Here is a 21,584-nt window from a genome sequence, read left to right as displayed (position 1 = left end):
AAACCCCTCCCATCTGCTATTTCTGTCACTAGAAGGGGCTGGATTGTATGGGGAGGGGGCGGAGATTTAAAGGGGCACTATGGCGAAAAATTTAAAAATATAAAATATGTGCAAACATAGACAAATAAGAAGTACGTTTTTTCCAGAGTAAAATGTGTCATAAATTACTTTTCTCCTATGTTGCTGTCACTTACACTAGGTAGTAGAAATCTGACAGAAGTGACATGTTTTGGAATAGTCCATCTCTTCATAGGGGATTCTCAGCAAGGCTTTTATTCTTTATAAAGACATTCCCTAAAAAGGATTTAAACAATGATGCTGGCCAGCTTCCCTGCTCGCTGCACAGTTTTTTGGCAGTTGGACAGAGCAACTACCATTCACTAAGTGCTTTTGAAAATAAATAAATCCCTCATAAAGAGATGGACTAGTCCAAAACCTGTCACTTCTGTCAGATTTCTACTACCTACTGTAAGTGACAGCAACATAGGAGAAAAGTAATTTATGACATTTTACTCTGGAAAAAACGTACTTCTTATTTGTCTATCTTTGCACATATTTTAAATTTTTCGCCATAGTGCCCCTGGAAAAAGCGTACTTTTTATTTGTATGTACATATTTTAAATGTTACAATTTTTCGCCATAGTGCCCCTTTAAGCAGTAACTACACGTCTGGGAGGAGGAGACAAGAATTTATTAACTGCCGCACCACGTATTTTACATTTTGTTGTAACACAAAATTAAAAACATTAGTATGAAATGAAATTATGTGTAACAATTGTTGCTTATTTTCTGGTTTCCTGGCTGCCTTTATATCTTTTTTACTTTTTCCACTGGCCACAATCATGTATACATATCAGGGGACCTGGCTCCTCTGGCTCTCACTTCTGGTTTTGTTTAAAGGTTAAGTAATCCCCAAATGTAATAAATCAAATTCTAACAGCAAACAGGCAAATAAGTGAGTATAGACAGTCTATACAAGCAATGTGGTAGACAGAAGATTTGTTTAATGGGCCAAAAGTGCTTGTTAGTCCAGCTAGCTTTAATTTACTGGGTGGATAAATCAGATGTGACCATGACATAAAAAATTGGGAAGAAGCATAGATGCCAAGCTACAGTTCCCAGCATCCCTGCATTACAGTAAAAATACATGTTTAGAGGAGAAGGCAAGACTTTGTAGATCACAGGAAGTAGATTGTGAGCAACTGTAAGACCTCAGCTCTGCTTATGGGAACTAACAGGATGCAGAAGTCTGAAGGCTGTAACGATAGGTGCACCACTGCAGCCAGTTTTGCAACATTTTGGACTTGAAAAGATCAGGTCCAAAGGTAATACTTAAAGCAAACCTAAAGCAAAAAAACCCCCACAAAAATGTTGATAAAATGAATTGTATGTGTAGTATGGATAAGGAATAGTACATTAGTAGGAAAGAAAAGAGTCTCGTATCTTTATTTTCAGATATATAACTTTTTTTTTTTTTTATAACATTGCATCATTGCATTGAAGTTTTCAAACCACACTCTGTATTTTAAGCTATAAAACAAAGCACAAATAATGACCCTTTGAACGGTCCTGCAGTATAATCTTATCTTAAGCTGCCTCTCACTTTCTTGGCTGTTTAAAGAACAAGTGACACCCATGCTAACCTAGAAATAAAAAAACACATATATAAGTAGATAAATGCTAGTTCTCCTTACATAACAGATGTATTGCACTGTCCACATTATGATTCCTGTGAATTTTACAAAGAAAAAGAGAATCCTATTCTAGACAGTCTCCATCTTGGTTACCTTTGAATGAAGCAAATTCTGACATCATTTCCTCCCTCACTCTTTTTTTCCTCCTCTTGGCAATTGTGTATTCGTTACCTGCCCTCCTCCCAGAGTCTTCAGACACTCCCACTGAGGTCTATACTAGAAAGCGCAATGTCTTATGTCATAAGAAGGAGGGGGAAATAAAGGGAAGAGGAGGAATATATTATAGATAAAAAAGACCCCCCAGCATGCAACTGTTTTGCCAGCCAATGGCAATTAAAGGGCCAGTGCTCCTAAGGTATGCGATAACTCCGAACCATAACAGCATGAAAAAATTTTGAAAGTTTTGAATGCAGGATTAGCATCTTTATCACTTAACACACTCAGACCAGTTGCTGTTGAATTTTGATTTTTATGGTGACAATCCCGCTTTAACTGCTTCAGAAACCAGGACTGTATTCGACCCAGTTGGTCGACCAGCTCAGGGAAGCTCTTTTGCATATATAACAACTGAAGTTACTTAACTCTTCCTGAACTGGAAAAAAATGAGACTTTTTTCTTAGCTACTAATGTTCTATTTATTATCTGTACTACACATATAGTTTATCCTTTACAATAAAACCTAACTGTCCCTGCGTCATCCACTTTCCCTGTCTGTCCGCAGTACAGAAAGCCGTTGGGACAGGAGGTGAGGCCAGGGAGCAGGGCGGCCATGTGCACATGTGCGGCGGGCAGCGGGAACGCGCACGGCCGGCGGGCACATGTGGTTATATCACTACCTAGAGCCCGTTTTTAAATGGGCTTAGGTAGCCTAGTTATCTTATAAGTTTACTTTAGCTTCAGGTTTTTTTTTTTAAAGTGTCCCCTCAGCATGATTGATTTCAGAATTTGCCTTGTTACATTTTGGGTTTAGATGGAATGTAAACACATAACCGCACCCTCTGCGAGGATGTGCTTAATTTAGAACAGGGCAGCCTTTGCTAATTTCAAACAACCAGCTTTATTTATAATGATCACTGTTACAAAGATGACATAACATACCCTTAAGGCAAAAGCACAGATGTTGACAATAAGACACACAGGAGTAATCATTAATAATGTAATGGTTTGTACATATAGTCTCCTAGACTGCGGATTCCTGGAGTCGTCTTTTTTTTTTTTTGGCTGACGGGCTTATATGGAGCAGCGGATTCTAACAGAGCCAGCATGATTAATTCAATACGGATGTCTTCTTGTCACACGGCCAATATAATTATTAATTTTGCATGCACAGGATAGCATGCTTGAGCACGCAATCCTCGGCTGCTTCCGCCGGGCTGTTACGACCGCGGCGGAGGAATTGGGGAGCCAGGCGCAGGAGTGATCGCTGTCAGTAGACCGTGATTATCCACTAAGCATGAAAACCCGGCCTCTTTCCAGCTCGCTGCTAAAAAGCAAGACAGAGCCTTAGACAAGGGAAGGTTTGTGAGGCCAAACCCTGCATTACGATTGGTTGCTGTAACAGGAAGTGTGAAAGCGAGGATAAGGGCTGCTTTCCCAGCTGGAAGCACAAGGCCCTCTCCCAGTGCGGCCATTATGAACTCCATTAGCTTCACGCTGAGCGAAACAATCTGGCTGTTGGAGCCGCTCTGCAATTTTCATGCAAAAACACGTAGCAAGGAGCTGGAAATGTAACAGACGTCAGGCCACAAAGCCGATAATGTTTTGTACTTGGAGGGACCTTTCTGTTCAGAATGAGCGCCGCAGATCCTTTCTGCCACAGCTGCCTCCAGGCTTCATTTATTTAATACATTACGTTGGTACCTGGAAATGGCTATAAGAAAGATAGGAGTGTTCCCCTGGTATGTAGGGGAGCCAATAAGAAGTGCTGTGTACCTCTGATTGCAGGGCCGGCTTTAGACTTTTCTGCTGTCTGAAGAAAACTTGGGAGGATGCTACTGATTGAGTGCAGTGATTGGCCCAATGACGGTGCCATGGTCCCACCTGCGAGATCATCGGCACCAGTTAGCAAAATGAGCAGCGGGCTGCTGTGATTGGCCAGTCTGATGCCAGCAGCCCCGCCTGATTGGTCGCATGCCAAAGCTTCCTCTCTGTCAAAGCTGTCATAGGGAAGGGTGGCAGCTGCCATTGGGCAAAGGAGGACAGGGATACAGGAATGTACGGATGAGGAGCGTAGTGTGTGTGACAGGAAGGTGGGCGGAAGACCAGGTGGCCCAAGCTGTTCATCCAATTGCCGCCCCCTAGATTTTGCCACCTGAATCACGTGATTCAGGTGGCTTCTTGGTAGGTCCACCCCTGTCTGAATAGACACTCCTGGTTGGTTAGGTGAGGACTAACAACCACATGGCATTGTCAGGGCCGGTGCTATCATAGGGGCAACCTGAGTAATTTCCTCAGGGCCCCCAAGCACTTCCAGATTCCCTCTGGCCCCCTCCTCTCCAACTTTATTTTGGTCCCTGGAGCCCCTCCAGGGCACCTGCATGTGTCCATGGCTCCATGCACTCCCATTTTCATCCTCACAGGGGCGCCTGTCCTTCAGGACCTGGCGCTTGCGATTAAGTAAAAACATGCGCCGGGTCACAAAGGAGAGGTGCCCTCGTGAGGATGAAGACCGGAATGCACAGAGCCACAGAACATATAGAGAAGTGAGCGCCAGCTGGAAAGGGCAGGCGAATTTGGCAGCCCCTAATGCAGCTTTGCGGGTTGGAGGGGTTCTGTCCGGGGGGCACCCAGGTTTATTTTCCCCATGGGCCCCATTGTACCTAGTAGTGTTCTCCCCAGGCTCTTTTAGCCGGGTGCACCACTCGGCTAATTTTCGTAAGCACCCGGCTGTCATCGGCTCCCCTCCTCATCCTCCTCCTATACTGTAAGTAGAGAAGCACCGGCCCTGCATTCCCCTATCGATCACCACCCGGCTACTTTTTCATGCCACCCAGCTGGAAAAAAATGATGGGGAGGACACTGGTACCTAGAACCGACCCTGGGTATTTTACTGCACTGAGGGTGCGCTAAGGGTTCATTCAATTTCTGTAATGTAATTGCGATCAAGTGGTGGAGAACTGATTATTCCTTAATCAAATTTGAATCAGGAATTGTTAAAGGGAAGGTCTCAGAAGATTAAAAAGCAAAAATCTACTCACCTGGGGCTTCCTCCAGCCCCTGGCAGCCGTCCTGTACCCTCGCTACAGCTTCCCTCCCCGCCGGTACAAGATGCACACTGCGCCTGCACGAGCGACTCTCAGCGTCACACTAATGTAATCAGGACTGTACTGTGCAGGCGCAGTAGTTCTGCGTACAGTCCGGATGACGTCATTGCGAAGTCCATGAGCCGCACGCTGAAGCGCAAGTAGATGCCGACCTGGCGAGGGGATGGGGGGAGGGGGGGGGATTTGGGGGTAGGGTGAGCGGCAGTTCATGCCATGGCTACTCCCACAGAGAAAAGCAGAAGGAGTAGTGATTTGCAGAGTAGGAAACTTTTTCTGCCAGAAGATGCTGCAGAGCTCACCACAGCATTGTGAAGTCACAGAGCCTGATCTCCTGCCAGGAGGGAGAATGGGACAACCCACTGCATGGGGTCATGTGATGGCTGTTTATCAGGTAGCAAAAACGTTATTGTTACCATTTTACACATTGACACTACTACTTCTCTAGTCATGTAATGTGCATGAAGCAACCGCTTCCTTGAAGATAGTCTTAAATTACAACTACATTCAAAACTGAACAAGGCAAATTCTAAGAGCAATCAGGCTAATCAGGCAAAGTACTTCAATTTGACAATTGAGATTGCCAAACTCCATTACAGCTCTCATCCTGCCTCCTTTGTAGGCAGCTGGTGGGTTAGTCAGGTTCAGGAAACACTCAAAGTTAGTAGAGCAATAGATGTAAGCCTACATTTCCCAGCATCCCTGCATTACAGTAGAAATATGTGGCAAAAAAGCGGTGATACAGGCAGTGAGCATGGAAATAGTACCTGCACCACGTCCGTTGGCTGCTGAGGGACAGAGGAAGCCATAATTAATAACAAGTTTAGCACAAGGAAGCGAACAAAGCACCCACATGTCTTCCCACCTGTCTTCCCACCTTGCTTGTGTCAGTTACTACAGTGGCAATGTATGCTCTGCTTGGGACACAGGCTGGTCATGTTCCAGTTACACCTTCATTTCAGTAAGGCAGGAGAAGGTCGGCCTTACTGATCTACCTAGCTTTTCCCCAGCTCTCCTGGCTGTCCGGAGGCTGCTGGCATTGTGTGCCTGCCCCTATCCTTGGTGTCACTGCGCACATCACATTGTACAGCGGCCTGGTCTGCGCCTGCACCGGTAGTGGGGTGGGGATTAAATAGTGGGGGCGGGGTTAGGCCCTGCATGCATCACTGGAGACAGCAATGGGGCAACCACTTCTGCTGTAGGAAAGGAATTAACCAGCCGGGCGGTATGGACGAGCTCAGCTCGTCCATTACCGCCGGAGGCTGCCGCTCAGGCCCTGCTGGGCCGACTTTCATCAAATAAAAAGGTGCACATGCAGCCGGCACTTTGCCAGCCGCGTGTGCTACCTGATCGCCGCTGCTGTGCGGCGATGTGCTGCGTGCAGCGGCGAAAAAGGGTCCCCCCAGCCGCCCGAGCCTAGCACAGCCGGACCAAACAGTTCCGGCCAGCGCTAAGGGCTGGATCGGAGGCAGCTGACGTCAGGACGTCGGCTGACGTCCATGACGTCACTCTGCTCGTCGCCATGGCGACGAGGAAAGCAAAACAAGAAGGGCCGCTCATCGCGGCCCTTCTTGTTACTTCTGATCGCCGGAGGCGATCAGAAGTACGCATCAGGAGCGCCCTCTAATGGGCTTTCATGCAGCCAACTTTCAGTTGGCTGCATGCAATAGTTTTTTTTTTAATTAAAAAAAAAAATGTCCGGTCGCTAGCCTGGCGATCTTAATAGAACGCCATGCTGGTTAAAGAGAATCTGTAAGGAAAAAACAGCCCCTGGGGGGGTACTTACCTCAGGAGGGGAAACCTTCTGGATCCTATTGAGGCCTCCCCTGTCCTCTCCAGACTCGGGTATCCAGCGCTGACAGCCCCCGAAGATCCGCCTACAAACTTGTCTGTGCGCAAGCGCAGTAAGGGCTTCAGTGCACAGCTATACTTACCAATCCTCACTCCTGCACATCGGCAGTACAAGCTCCCTCTTTGGCGCCTGCGCAGGAGATCCGACTCAATAGGGCTCAGCTAATTCAGCCGGAGGCAGAGGCGGAGCTTGTACATTGGCTACGCTGATGCGAGGCTGGGTAAATATTGCCGCACGTGGTGCTCGGGGGCTACCAGTGCTGGATCCCCTCTGGTGAAGAGGACGGGGGAAGCCTCCTTAGGATCCAGAGGATTTCCCTTTCTGAAGTAAGTACCCCATAAGGTGGCCACACACCATACAATTTTTAAGTATCTGTTCAATTTAAGAATTGCAATCATTTTTTTCTGACTGATTGTAACATTTCAAAAATATGACCAATGTACCACACACACATGTTCAATTTTTTCCCCAATTATGATAAAAAAAAATTTGGAAACTCTGACAAGATTGCTAGTGTGTGTATGTTAATACATTGACAATATAAGGCTACATACACACTTGAGATAAAAGTCTTTGGAAAAGGCAAAATCACAGACCAATTTTACCCCCTTCCATGTAGAATGAGAGCCATACTCTACACAGTCTATTCTATTGAGATGAGCTCCCCATCAGGTAAAAATCTTTGCAAGATGCTGCACACACAGATGCTGTACACATGCAACAGATCAGTATCTGCAAAAGATACGTTCCTGCAAAATGCATTCATAGTCTATGATATCTGCAGATCCTCATACACACCTTGTTTAGCAGACATTTATCTGCAGATCAGACAATCATCTGCCGATCTGAAGATCCATCCTGGTGGATCTGATCTGCAGATGAATGTCTGTTAAACAAGGTGTGTATGATGATCTGCAGATATCATAGACTATGAATGCATTTTGCAGGAACAGATCTTTTGCAGATACTGATCTGTTGCATGTGTACAGCATCTGTGTGTGCAGCATCTTGCAAAGATTTTTATCTGATGGGGAGTTCATCTCAATAGAATAGACTGTGTAGAGTATGGCTCTCATTCTACATGGAAGGGGGTAAAATTGGTCTGTGATCTTGCCTTTTCCAAAGACTTTTATCTCAAGTGTGTATGTAGCCTAACACACACCATACAATCTTTAGAAAGATTGAAGAAAAACATCTGGCATTCCGGATCGATAAAAATCGAAGCAAACGGGAAATCCGATCGGATTTTTCAGTCGAATGAAGAAAAAAAGCTTTCGATTTTTCCGGGAGATCCGATCGTTTTCATCGAATTGCCGTAAAATCGGATCATTTTATTGTATCGTGTGTGGCCACCTATAGAGGTACTTTTTTTCCTTCCTTCCTCTCTTTAAATATTTGTTCTTATATGCTGTATATATTTTTTATCTTTTTATTGGGGATGTGTCCCTTTAAGAAAATAATGTTTCTTTCTTCTCCTTATGAATACTGCCCAAGAACTGGATATTCAGCATGAACCATGCCTGTTCAATGCCACTGTGAGTCTGAAAAAATATTTCAACCTAAAACTATCGCTATCAAACGTAATGCTTTAAATTTAAAGGTGCGCATTAACGATACAAACGATCAACTGTTCTTTTAGTCTATAGATTGCATATCATTTTGCCCTCTGTTGGTGGGCCCCAACAATCCTTTCCAATAGCTTGCTACAGTTTATCATTCAGGGAATTGAATTGTTATTGGGCCCTAGTGGTTCCCCAAGCAGCAGACTGCACTCAGCAGCAGAACCTGGCAGTATATTGTAGGATGCTGCTGAAAACAGGATGTGGAAAAAGCAGTTTCAGGGGACTTCCTGTTACCTCATCAGAGCTTTGTTGCCCAGAGCAACCATTCAGGTTTCACCAGTGCAGCACAACGACTATTCTGATTGGTTGCCCTGAGCAACGGCTCCATTTTGCTTCAGTTTTCTCTGCAGTTGTTTGGTTTGAAAAAAAAAAAAGAAAGAATCTGAGTTTTTCTAACGGGCAGATTCACAAGCTGGCTCTGTGTTACGGAACAAACCATCACATTTAATTGAGGCGCGACAGGTAAATGAGAAGGTTCTTGGCCGGTTACTGGTCCTCGACGTGGCATGAGAAGACTCCGGCTCTCCTGTCACTGGAACTCATTAAGGAGGAGGAAATGGGAGAGCGCTTCACTCACCTGGCGGTCTGTTGGATGACAGGTTTTTGAAGTGGCTGCCTTTTATCACTTCTGCGGATAGCCTGCCCGTGGTGGCGTTATAAAGCAGGCCGATGAGGATCTCGGGAGCTGTGTTGTGGACCAGTGATTGACAGGAAGACGAACTCTCCATTCCTGACACCTCTGACATGCTCATCTGGGAATCGCAGCCCTGAAACCGCAAAACAGACATTCTCAGAGATCCCAGCGCAGGAATAACACCCGCCTGATCCTCCTAAGCTGAGTGCGGGGAAAAGGATTTGTAGCCCAGAGAGAGGACAGCTGTCTATCAAACTCTGCCTTAAAGGGAAACTCCACTACAGTACATAGATCTATATTTTATATACAGTATCATCAATATATCCATCACTATGTAAAAGAATGCCATTAAAGAGGTACTTTAGTGAAAAGGGGAAAAAAATAAATCAATACATTACAGTAAGAAGTTAGAAAATATAAGAGAGAGCAAGAAATGATTGATATTCGACATGTAATTTTTTCATATAGTTTGATCCACAATGAGCCTGCAAGTCATCATCTTTACTGCTGGAAGACATGAAAAGAGAGCAGACAGCACCGACTGCCATTGTCTATAACCACACCCGTTTTCTGGGGTGGCAGCGCTGTACTGGGCTGATGTAGGAGTAGGGGTAAGCCTCTTTAGGATCCAGAAGCTTCCCCCTCCTGAGGTAAGTATCTGATTTTTTGTTTCTTTAACCACTTCGCATCCAGACCTTTTTTCCCACTTATGGACCAGAGCAGTTTTGACAGTTTAGCTAAGTCCTTATTTAATCAGTAATAACTTTATCCCTACTTACGACACAGAAATGAAATATATATTGTTTTTATCCAAGACAAACTAGGCTTTCATAGTATGCTATTTTTTTCCCTCCAACAATTTTGTTTTCTATGAATTTTAATGGGAAAACAAAGAAAAAAATAGAAAAAAACATTTATTTCTGTTTTACCAATTCCAGTTTAAAAATAAAAAGTGCTACTGTAGATAAAAAACACAAATTTTGTTTGGCTATTCTTACTGCTTATCACAAAACTTAGATGATGTTCCGGTCACAATTTATGGTGAAGATATTTGATTCTGAAATAATGCTACAGAGTGTATTCTTCACTATGAAATGAGAAAATAAAAGTATTTTTTAATAGTAAAAATCAATCTCATTAGCTCAGGAAACATATATTCCCCTTCACCAATTAGTGCTGCATCAGATAGTGCCAGAAATGTGCACAGGCGTAAGCCCAACCCTGCACAGCACTGCTTCTGCTACAAGACATATATCTACTGACTTGTGGCTTAGATGACGTCACAGAGGACGTATATCTACTGACTTGTGGATAAAGTGGTTAAGTTACAGGTCAACTTTAACAGGAGGCCGCAATAGCAGCATAGGGGGCGATATACAGGCTGGGAACGCAAAGAATCACTCGCATTCCCATGCCTGTCGGCCGGTGACGGCCAAACCGGAAGTGTTCGCCGGCGGGTCCTGGACCATCGGAGCGGAGCTGCGAGGGCACCGATCGGCTGCAGGGGGCTGAGGGAAGCCCCAGGTGATTTTTTTGGGCAGACTTTAGGTTCACTTTAATAGACATTCATCTGCAGATCAGATCCACCAGGATGGATTTTCAGATCTGCAGATGATTGTCTGATCTGCAGATGAATGTCAGTTAAACAAGGTGTGTATGATGATCTGCAGATCTCATAGACTATGAATGCAATTTGCAGGAACGGATCTTTGGCAGGAACAGATCTTTTGCAGATACTGATGTGTTGCATGTGTACAGCATCTTTGTGTGCAGCATCTTGCAAAAATTTCTATCTGATGGGGAGTTCAGCTCCATAGAATAGACTGTGTAGGTGTGGCTCTCATACTACATGAAAGGTGGTAAGATTGGTCTGTGATCTTTCATTTTCCAAAGACTATGGTCTGATGTGTGTACGTAGCATTAGAAGGGCACTGGGGGGTCCCATCAAAGTTCCGCTGGGGGGGCCTCATGAATTGTAGCTACGCCACTAGTTCAGTTGTGCTTAATTTGCTCTGTGAGCAGTTCCAAGTTATCCGGCCAATCAGGTGCCTTGCCAGTGAAGACAACTTGGGAAGTCAGACCCTTCTCCCAGCCAGATGAGTATTATCAGCCGATCCTGAACACTCCGTTTCCTGCACAAACACCTCTAGATCTTGGCATTCGTCTCCCGTGCGCCTCGTCTCCATGCCGCCTGGACAAGTTCTAACGCTATTGTGAGACACGAGACGAGATGCTCGCTGAACAACCTGCTCCCGTCTATGATTTGACACTAATTTAGGCAGGCAGAGAAGAGGAGGTGTCAGTCACAGCAGGTATGACAATAACCCTCGCTATGCAATAAATCCTGCCATCCAGCAGCATTGTTGCTTGTTGTTTTCCAGGCTCACAAACATCATTAGTATGCCAGGAAACAGCCAGCTTCTTGCTGAGACACTTTGGCAGGATTTTCAGGGGTTTTAAAGACATATAATCATGGGAGGATGATAGCAGCCGCAGACCAAGTGGTCCATCTAGAGTGCCATTGTTCACAGCGGGAGACCGGTGTAACCGGCCGCGGACGCCTGACTCCAATGTTAATTACCGCTCAAAGCCCGAGTCTGTCCTCCTGTTTCTTAATGAGTAGAATAGGAAATGGGGCAGCAGGGTGGCATTATCTGCATGGAGTTTGTATGTTCTCCCCAAGGCCGGATTTATACTTCTTGTGCCCCTAGTCCAAGTATGGCTCCCCTTTCTTGTGCAGCAGAGCCCCTCCCATTCCATGTGCAGCCCCTCCTCCATGTGTAACATCCATGTACAGCAACTCCTCCCATTCCATGTGCAGCCCTCTCTTCCATGTGTATCATCCATGTGCAGCAGCCCCCTCCCATTCCATGTGCAGCCCCCTATTCCATGTGTATCATCCATGTACAGCAGCCCCTCCCATTCCATGTGCAGCCCCCTCTTCCATGTGTATCATCCATGTACAGCAACATATTACCTATTCCATGTGCAGCCCCTCCTCCATGTGTAACATCCATGTACTGCACACCCTCTATTTCATGTGCAGCTCCCCTGAGCATCAGTTTCCCTTCTTCGTGTGCTCCCCATTTCAGCCTCTTTCATATGTAGCAACCCTTCTTTTCAATGTCCAGGTGGCCACTTAGGCTGCAGCCACCCAAGGCCCGGGCCTCTGTGGCCTTTCCAGAAATCTGTCCCTGGTTCACCCGTGTTTGAGTGGGTTTCCACCAGGCCAGTGTGGGACTGGGAGGTGGAAAAACTGAGGAAATCCACCTGCTGGCCAAGCAGCAGTAACCCTGCGTTATCACTCCCAATAGAAACCTGCAGCAAGTCTTCACTGTGAGGAGCACCACCTGATTACTGCTGCTTGGCCAGCAAGTGGATGTCCTCAGCTTTTCCAGCTCCCAGTCCCACACTGCACCAGGCATAGGCGGAACGTTGTTCTCCAAGACTAGAGGCAGGGATTCCAGAGTGCGCCCTCTCCAGTAATGGTAGCCACATCCCCCCAGTGTAGGTAGCCAGAGTCCGACACGGAATTTGTAGCCTGATGCCCACCAGTATAGGTAGGCAGATCCCCCTCAGTATAGGCAGCCCCCCAGTATAAGTAGTCATCATTCCCTCAATATAGGTAGCCAGATGCCAGTGGGATAGCTGTACTAATACTAGATTTTCACCCAAGATAATCTTGATAGACCATCTCCAGTGGTAAATATTTCGCATCTATATGTTCGTTTCCACTGCTCTCGCTCCCCTCCGATTCCCCACATGCGATTTGGGATGCGCTTTTTCAGCCTATTGAAGTCAATAAGCTGCATCCGGATTTGCATGCGGGGGAAAAACAGTCGGTGTACAGCATAAAATCTCGTCAGCATCGAAACCCATGGCTGTGCATATCGACAGGGATTCAGATCTCGCAGACACGTGCCGCCACAGTGGAAACGGGACCTAAGAGAAGCATCTATATGTATGTATGTACAATTGGTAATTTCCAGGGGCGTAAATAGAGGGGAGCAGCTCCTGCGATCCCAGAGGGGCCCAGAGCTGTGGGGGGCCCCCAACTACTAACCTTCCCTTCCTCCGATACAGGGGACAATACTTCAGGTCAGGTGTTTTTGTGGCTACACTTGCAGACCCGCCAAGTGTCACGGTTTCTCCGTGGCACTAACGACTTGCAGCCTCTGTCACGGCATCACAGGGCACAGGTCAAATGTCCCGACCTCTTCACAGAGCAGGAGAGTTTGCAGTTAACGGTTTCACTGCCCAGAGTCTTTGCAGAGAACACTAAAATACATGCATCACATCACACTCTGCAGCTTTGCCTCACACTGAACTTCATCAGCAGCACAACAACATAAAACTCAGCAGGAATGTCTTTGAAATTGAGAGAGAGTGAGACAGGGATCTGTACCCTGGCTATCTGGTGACAGAGCATCTGAATAGTGAGGTGGATAGCTTATCTTTCAATATCCTTGTGAAGTGCTAGAAATCCTGTATGTATCAATCATATTGGTTGCATTCCTCTGTGCTATTGCTCTTAAAGCTGCCATACACTGGTCGATTGCCACCAGATCGACCAGCAGACAGATCCCTCTGTGATCAAATCTGATCAAAGAGGGATCTATTGGCTGTCTACACTGCAAATAGATTTTGAATCGATTTCACTATGAAACCGATTCACAATCTGTGGAGGACAAGGGCATTAACTGTTATGATCCACTGAAAGTGCTGTACCACGTGGTACTTGTGTGCCATCACACACGTGCCTGGTGCCACGTAGTACAGGCACTCAGTAACGGGGGGTGGGGGGTCAGCGGGACAGGTGCACTGGGGAGACATTTTACACTTGGGGGGAGAGGGAATGGGGGTTCATCAAGTACGTCGCTACTCTCAATATCGAATGCCGTTACTGCCACCTGATCGACGACTTTGGGGGAGAAGATGGCTAAACGGTTGAAGGAGATTTTAAACTAGGATCTGGGGGGAGGAGGGAGGGTAAAGTCTTAATAGGTGGACAAGATAAGGTAAAAAGACAGGGGGAGCCTAACATTACCCGAGGACTAGAGGACATGATCTGCCATTTGAGGAAAAACGTTACAGCCATTTATTTAGGAAATGGTTCTTTACAGTAAGAGTGATTAAGATGTGGAATGCATTGCCACAGGAAGTCGTTATGGCAAACTCTATACCTGCATTTAGATGCTTTCCTTACGTTGAAAGACATCCATGGCTACAATTACTAGGTAATGCCCAATGATGTTGATCCAGGGATGTTATCCGATTGCCATCTGGAGTCGGGAAGGAATTTTTTCACTTTTGGGGCTAATGGGACCATGCCTTGTAAGGGTTTTTTCGCCTTGCTCTGGATCAACAGGGATATGTGAGGGAGCAGGCTGGTGTTGTACTTTGTACTGGTTGAACTCGATGGACGTAAGTTTTTTTTCAACCCAAATAACTATGTAACTGATTTTGGCCCAAAATTGATGGAAACATTGATTGAGGAGACATGTTGCGGTACCGATTTACATCCGATTCGATAGACTAATCGAATCGGATGGTCAATCAGGCTGTAAAATTGCTAGACGTATGGCCCCCTTAAGGGATTACTATCGCGAAAAAATGTAATACTAAAAAATACGTGTAAACACAGACAACTAAGAAGTAAGTTTCTCCCAGAGCAAAATGAGCCATACATTACTTTTCTCCTATGTTGCTGTCACTTACAGTAGGGAGTAAAAATCTGACAGAACCAACAGGTTTTGGGCTAGTCCATCTCTTCATAGGTGATTCTTGGCATGGCCTTTATACAAAGATGCTCACCAGCCTCCCTGATCACTTCACACGTTTTTGGCAGTTGGGCAGAGCAACTGCCATTCACTAAGTGCCTTTGAAAATAAAGAAAACCCTAAACCCCCCCCCCCCCCCATGAGGAGATGGACTAGTCCAAAACCTGTCGGTAATGTCAGATTTCTACTACTTACTGTAAGTGACAGCAACATAGGAGAAAAGTAATTTATGGCTCATTTTACTCTGGAAGAAATGTACTTCTTATTTGTATGTGTTTACATGTATTTAACATTTTTACTATTGGGGTCATTTAAATAGAAACTGTGACCAAGAATTAAACTTCATCCCAATCAGTGGCTGATACCCCCTTTTACATGAGAAATCTATTCCTTTTCACAAATGGATCATCAGGGGGCTCTGTATGGCTGATATTGTGGTGAAACCCCTCCAACAGGAAACTCTGAGGACCATGGTCCTGGCAGTTTCCTGTCTGTGAACCTTGTTGCATTGTGGGAAATAGCTGTTTGCAGCTGTTTCCAACGGCCAAAAAAGCAAGCAGCAGCTACTTCTACTGACATCACCTGCCAGCAGTAAAAATGTCACCATGTGATAAATGTCAGAATGTAAATCAGGGAGAGGAAAGCTTTCACAATGGGAAAACACTGACTAAATCATGTATAAATAATTATTGTAAAAATGAAGCACTTTTTTATTACATTATTTTCACTGGAGTTCCTCTTTAAGCAAGGGGATACGATTTCACCATTAGGACACCTGGGAATGAGTTAACTACCCGGTTTTATTATCTTAATAAATGTGAATTTCTCCTACCTTGCAGTGCTCCTTGATGCAAGACAATCCATTGTACTCTCAGGTGGGTGTGCAGCTCAGGAACAAAGACCCGTCCACAGGGTGCTGCTACAATCCCCCCATCAACATTTCCCATCCATTATTCAGAGGTGGCTTTCATTTGATGTGGCCACCACTGCCTGGCTGCCGACATGTTCAGATTAGAAAGCGACCTGTCACTAAAACCTCATTCTACTCGCAGAGTATAAAGGCTTTGTGGGTTTAATAAGGGATAGAGCTGCAGAGGGCTGGATCTCAAGAGGTTGTCAAAAAGGCAGCAAGAGGGGGAGAGAGAAGACGTGAGTGATAATTCCTTCAGTATTACATAATTCATGCTGGGGATATTGTGCTGTGGCTGCCACTTAACGAGGGACAGAAAAGGTTAGATTAAAAGGAAAGCCACAAGGGCAGTTGCCTTAGGTGACAACCTGAGTTGGGTCCCTCAGTGTAGCAATGACATTGTCCTCAAAGGCTTGAGAAGAGGATGCCCAGTGTGTCATCCTCACATCTGCTGACTGCCTCATGCTGGGCTACAAATGTCCATTGATCAGTATCTCACCACTGACTGGCCAACAATCAAACAGGCACAAGAAGCAATTTTGCAGACAAGCCTCTGTCCACAAGTCCTTAAAGGGGCACTATGGCGAAAAACTGTAAAATTTAAAATATGTGTTATAAACAAATAAGAAGTACTAGCCGACCCGCGTCATAGCATACGCCGCATCTTCGATCTATCTAATAGAGTACGTGCCTCAACCTTGAAACAAGAAGAATAAAGGTGGGTACACACATCAGATAAAAGTCTTTGGAAAATCAAAGATCACAGACCAATTTTACCCCCTTCCGTGTAGTATGAGAGCCATACTCTACACAGTCTATTCTATGGAGCTGAACTCCCCATCAGACAGAAATCTTTGCAAGATGCTGCACACACAGATGCTGTACACATGCAACAGATCAGTATCTGCAAAAGATCTGTTCCTGCAAAAGATCCGTTTCTGCAAAATACATTCATAGTCTATATCTGCAGATCTCATACACACCTTGTTTAACGGACTTCATCTGCAGATCAGATCCACCAGGATGGATCTTTGGATCTGCAGATGATTGTCTGATCTGCAGATGAATATCCGTCAAACAAGGTGTGTATTGTGCTGGGTATACATGGTATGTTTTCTACCGTGTAATCGAGCCGCTGGCTCGATTCCCGCTCGTCCCCGCGGGCGCCCGGATCGATTCCCGCTCGTCCCCGCGAGCGCTTTCTTATTTTCCACTTGTTTCTTCTTTTGTCCTGCCCGCCGGTATCAAGCGCAGAATCGATCCGGCAGGGTATCGGACACGGCTCGATTACATGGTAGAAAACATACCGTGTATGCCCAGCATGAGATCTGCAGATATAGACTATAAATGCATTTTGCAGAAACTGATTTTTTTGCAGGAACAGATCTTTTGCAGATACTGATCTGTTGCATGTGTACAGCATCTGTGTGTGCAGCATCTTGCAAAAAATGTTATCTGATGGGGAGTTCAGCTCAATAGAATAAACTGTGTAGGTATGGCTCTCAAACTACATGGAAGGGGATAACATTGGTCTGTGATCTTTCATTTTCCAAAGACTTTTATCTGATGTGTGTACCCACCTTTAGGCTTTCCATTAGAAAATGTATGCGTGCTCAAACACCAAGTTTAACCCTAGCAAGTCTGGCTTTCCAAATCTGGCCTAATTGGCTATTCATGAGGCAATGCTCATGCAAATATGCATTTGCTTTCGCATGCCAAACTATGCAGGGTCAAAAAACGAATACCACAAAGCGGTCCCCCTGCGGGAATTAGTTCATGCCACATTAGCACTATCCAGGAGCGCCACTGGGAGGCTTTCCAATACCCCCTTTTTATACAACCAGGGGGGACCGCGGGGTCCCAGGCTCTCTCACTGCCTGGGAACCACAGCGGCACCCCAGAGGGGGAAGCTGGGTGGCGCAGCCGACCCCCCTAAGCGTGGCCAGCGCCAGGGAGAGCCGTCCGCACCCACCTCCCAATATTAAAAACAGGCACTTACCTTAACGTCCATTGCGTTCTGCTACATGCGCATTAATTTTCTCATGGAAAGCATTTTTTGCAGTTTGTATCCTTTGGAGGCAGGTGGTGGATGGCTTGCTCCGGTGGTGTGAGCCCTGGAGTTAGTTGTCTGCACCTGTCCTCCCCCCCCCACCCCACCCCCGGAGTGTTGTATGTGAGCCAGCCCTGAGTGCTAAAGCTTAGGGTGACCCATGCTTCACTCCTTTCTCATGTGGTGCCCCCAAGTTAATGCGCATGTAGCAGAACGCAATGGACGTTAAGGTAAGTGCCTGTTTTTAATATTGGGAGGTGGGTGCGGAAGGCTCTCCCCGGCGCTGACCACGCTTGGAAGGGGGTCGCCTGCGCCACCCAGCCTTCCCCTCCGGGGTGCTGCTGTGGTTCCCAGGCAGTGAGAGTGCCTGGGACCCCGCGGTCCCCCGGTTGTATAAAAAGGGGGCATTGGGAATCCTCCCTGTGGCGCTCCTGGATAGTGCTAATGTAGCATGTAGCAGTGTTGCTTGCGAATTTTCACCTAAGTCATTTTCGCATCGAAAATCCCGTTTTCGTTTTTGGCAAATTTTCACGCAAATCTTCAGAAATATTTGCGTTTTCGAAAATTCATTGTATGCGGATGCTTATGCCCTTATGCAGAAAAATGTCCACAATAATCCGCATGGAAATTCAGTCTATGCGGACGTTTATACCGAAAAATGTCCGCAATAATGCGCAAGAAACTTCTCTGAATGCAGACGCTAATGCCCTTATGCGGAAAATGTCCGCAATAATACGCAAGTAACACGAAAATGACTGGCATTAGGCGAAAATTAACGCGAAAAAATTAGATGGAAAATTTGCCTGTCAAAACGAAATTAGGCGAAAATTCTGTAAAAATGTTCGCTCATCACTGGCATGCAGCAGGGTGACCGCTTTATTGTTTTTTTGACCCTGCATAGTTTGGCATGCAAAAGCAATTTGCGTGAGCATTGCCTCAGGAATAGCCAATTAGGCCAGATTTGCAAAGCCAGACTTGCTAGGGTAGGCCTCTTTTCCACAGACAGTTGATAGGCAGTAAAATGCCTCTCAAACTCTTACAACTGCTCACTACTGCCTGGTAACAGCTTGCTGCTGCCTGGTAACTGCTTGCTGCTGCCTGGTAACTGCTTGCTGCTGCCTGGTAACTGCTTGCTGCTGCCTGGTAACTGCTTGCTGCTGCCTGGTAACTGCTTGCTGCTGCCTGGTAACTGCTTACTGCTGCCTGGTAACTGCTTGCTGAGCACACAGCTCAACAGTCCGTGGAAAAGAGGCCTTAAACTTATTGTTTGAGCACGCATAAATTTTCTCATGCAAAGTACTTCTTCTTCTTGCTCGAAGGTTGAGGCACTTACTCTATTATATATATAGATGTTTTTTTCCAGAGTAAAATGAGCCATAAATTACTTTTCTCCTATGTTGCTGTCACTTACAGTAGGTAGTAGAAATCTGACAGAAGCAACAGGTTTTGAACTAGTCCATCTCCTCATAGGGGATTCTCAGGGATTTGTTTATTTTCAAAAGCACTTAGTGAATGGCAGTTGCTCTGTCCAACTGCCAAAAAACAGTGAAGCGAGTAGGGAAGCTGGCCAGCATCATTGTTTAAATTCTTTTTAGGAAATATCTTTATAAAGAATAAAAGCCTTGCTGAGAATCCCCTATAAAGAGATGGACTAGTCCAAAACCTGTCACTTCTGTCCGATTTCTACTGCTTACTGTAAGTGACAGCAACATAGGAGAAAAGCAGAGGCATAGCAATAGCCATAGCAGTCATAGCAACTGCTATGGGGCCCTGGAGAAGAGGGGGGCCAGATGGTACTAGATTCGTTAAATATTAATTTAATACATTTACTTAGTCTTAGTGCTCATGGACTATTCAGGTCCTTCTCAAAAAATTAGCATATTGTGATAAAGTTCATTATTTTCTGTAATGTACTGATAAACATTAGACTTTCATATATTTTAGATTCATTACACACACAACTGAAGTAGTTCAAGCCTTTTATTGTTTTAATATTGATGATTTTGGCATACAGCTCATGAAAGCCCCAAATTCCTATCTCAAAAAATTAGCATATTTCATCCGACCAATAAAAGAAACAAAAAAAGTCAGCCTTCAAATAAATATGTTCAGTTATGCACTCAATACTTGGTCGGGAATCCTTTTGCAGAAATGACTGCTTCAATGCGGCGTGGCATGGAGGCAATCAGCCTGTGGCACTGCTCAGGTGTTATGGAGGCCCAGGATGCTTCGATAGCGGCCTTAAGCTCATCCGGAGCGTTGGGTCTTGCGTCTCTCAAGTTTCTCTTCACAATTTCCCACAGATTCTCTATGGGGTTCAGGTCAGGAGAGTTGGCAGGCCAATTGAGCACAGTAATACCATGGTCAGTAAACCATTTACCAGTGGTTTTAGCACTGTGAGCAGGTGCCAGGTCGTGCTGAAAAATGAAATCTTCATCTCCATAAAGCTTTTCAGCAGATGGAAGCATGAAGTGCTCCAAAATCTCCTGATAGCTAGCTGCATTGACCCTGCCCTTGATAAAACACAGTGGACCAACACCAGCAGCTGACATGGCACCCCAGACCATCACTGACTGTGGGTACTTGACACTAGACTTCAGGCATTTTCCTCTCCCCAGTCTTCCTCCAGACTCTCGCACCTTGATTTCCGAATGACGTGCAAAAGTTGCTTTCATCCGAAAAAAGTACTTTGGACCACTGAGCAACAGTCCAGTGCTGCTTCTCTGTAGCCCAGGTCAGGAGCTTCTGCCGCTGTTTCTGGTTCAAAAGTGGCTTGACCTGGGGAATGCGGCACCTGTAGCCCATTTCCTGCACACGCCTGTACACGGTGTCTCTGGATGTTTCTACTCCAGACTCAATCCACTGCTTCCGCAGTTCCCCCAAGGTCTGGAATCGGTCCTTCTCTACAATCTTCCTCAGGGTCCGGTCACCTCTTCTCGTTGTACAGCGTTTTCTGCCACACTTTTTCCTTCCCACTGAGGTGCCTTGATACAGCACTCTGGGAACAGCCTATTTGTTCAGAAATTTCTGTGTCTTACCCTCTTGCTTGAGGGTGTCAATGATGGCCTTCTGGACAGCAGTCAGGTCATGGGTGGATAGGATTAGGCACCACCGGGGGAATGGTTAGGGTTAGACACACCCAGGACAGTGGATAGGGTTAGGCACCACCGGGGGGGGGGGCATGTGTTTAGTGTTAGGCGCCACCAGGGGAAGGTTCTGTGTAAGAGTAGGATTGGGTTAAGCTGTATTATTGAATTACGTTACGATTCTTAATGTTAATATATTTTCCTTATCAACGCTCGTCTGTTTTAAAACGGTATTTATCGTTAACCAATTTCGTTAACGATGTTTATCATTATTGGGATTTCGTTATCCACCGACGCCATTTCGTTATCCAGCTGGGCCCTTTTTTCCTGGCGCCCTTTTTTCATGCATGCATTCAGAGGAAGTCCCTGCAGTGCGGTACCGCTTGCGCCCTCCCCACCCCCTCGCTGTACAGCACAGGATGCTGCGCGGCCGACACAGCGATTGTCACACAAAGTGCCATCCAAAATGATTTGCAGAAATTGTTCCAGGCGACAACACTTAGGCAGCCTCCCCACTTATCCCTGAGATTCTCTGCCGCGTTTTGAAACACTTTTTTGATTCTGTGTATTCTGATTTTTTTTTCTTTTTTTGTGCACTCAGAAGGATGTAGAGGAAAGTCAGGCACTGTAAACACACTTTATTTAGATTTTTCACAGAAAAAAGGGTTGTTCTTGATCATTCCATACCGCAAATTA

The 21,584-nt window shown here is 45.6% G+C and overlaps 1 protein-coding gene across 8 annotated transcripts in view; it reads right to left on the bottom strand.

Annotated features, from left to right (window-relative positions):
• SYT14 (synaptotagmin 14) overlaps positions 1-21,584 on the bottom strand; it is a 298,006-nt gene that overhangs the window by 90,386 nt on the left and 186,036 nt on the right. For all 8 annotated transcript variants that reach the window (XR_011019493.1, XR_011019494.1, XR_011019497.1 and 5 more), the window contains one exon: positions 9,006-9,195. Coding sequence is in view for 2 of the 8 variants with exons in the window: in XM_068232991.1 (XP_068089092.1) it covers positions 9,006-9,195 (190 nt within the window). In the remaining 6 variants the exon portion in view is untranslated. The remainder of the gene's footprint in view (positions 1-9,005; positions 9,196-21,584) is intronic.

Source organism: Hyperolius riggenbachi, chromosome 4 (assembly GCF_040937935.1).
Source record: "Hyperolius riggenbachi isolate aHypRig1 chromosome 4, aHypRig1.pri, whole genome shotgun sequence".
NCBI lineage: Eukaryota > Metazoa > Chordata > Amphibia > Anura > Hyperoliidae > Hyperolius > Hyperolius riggenbachi.
The sequence above is the reverse complement of the archived record's forward strand: the minus strand, read 5'-3'. Positions and strand labels throughout refer to the sequence as shown.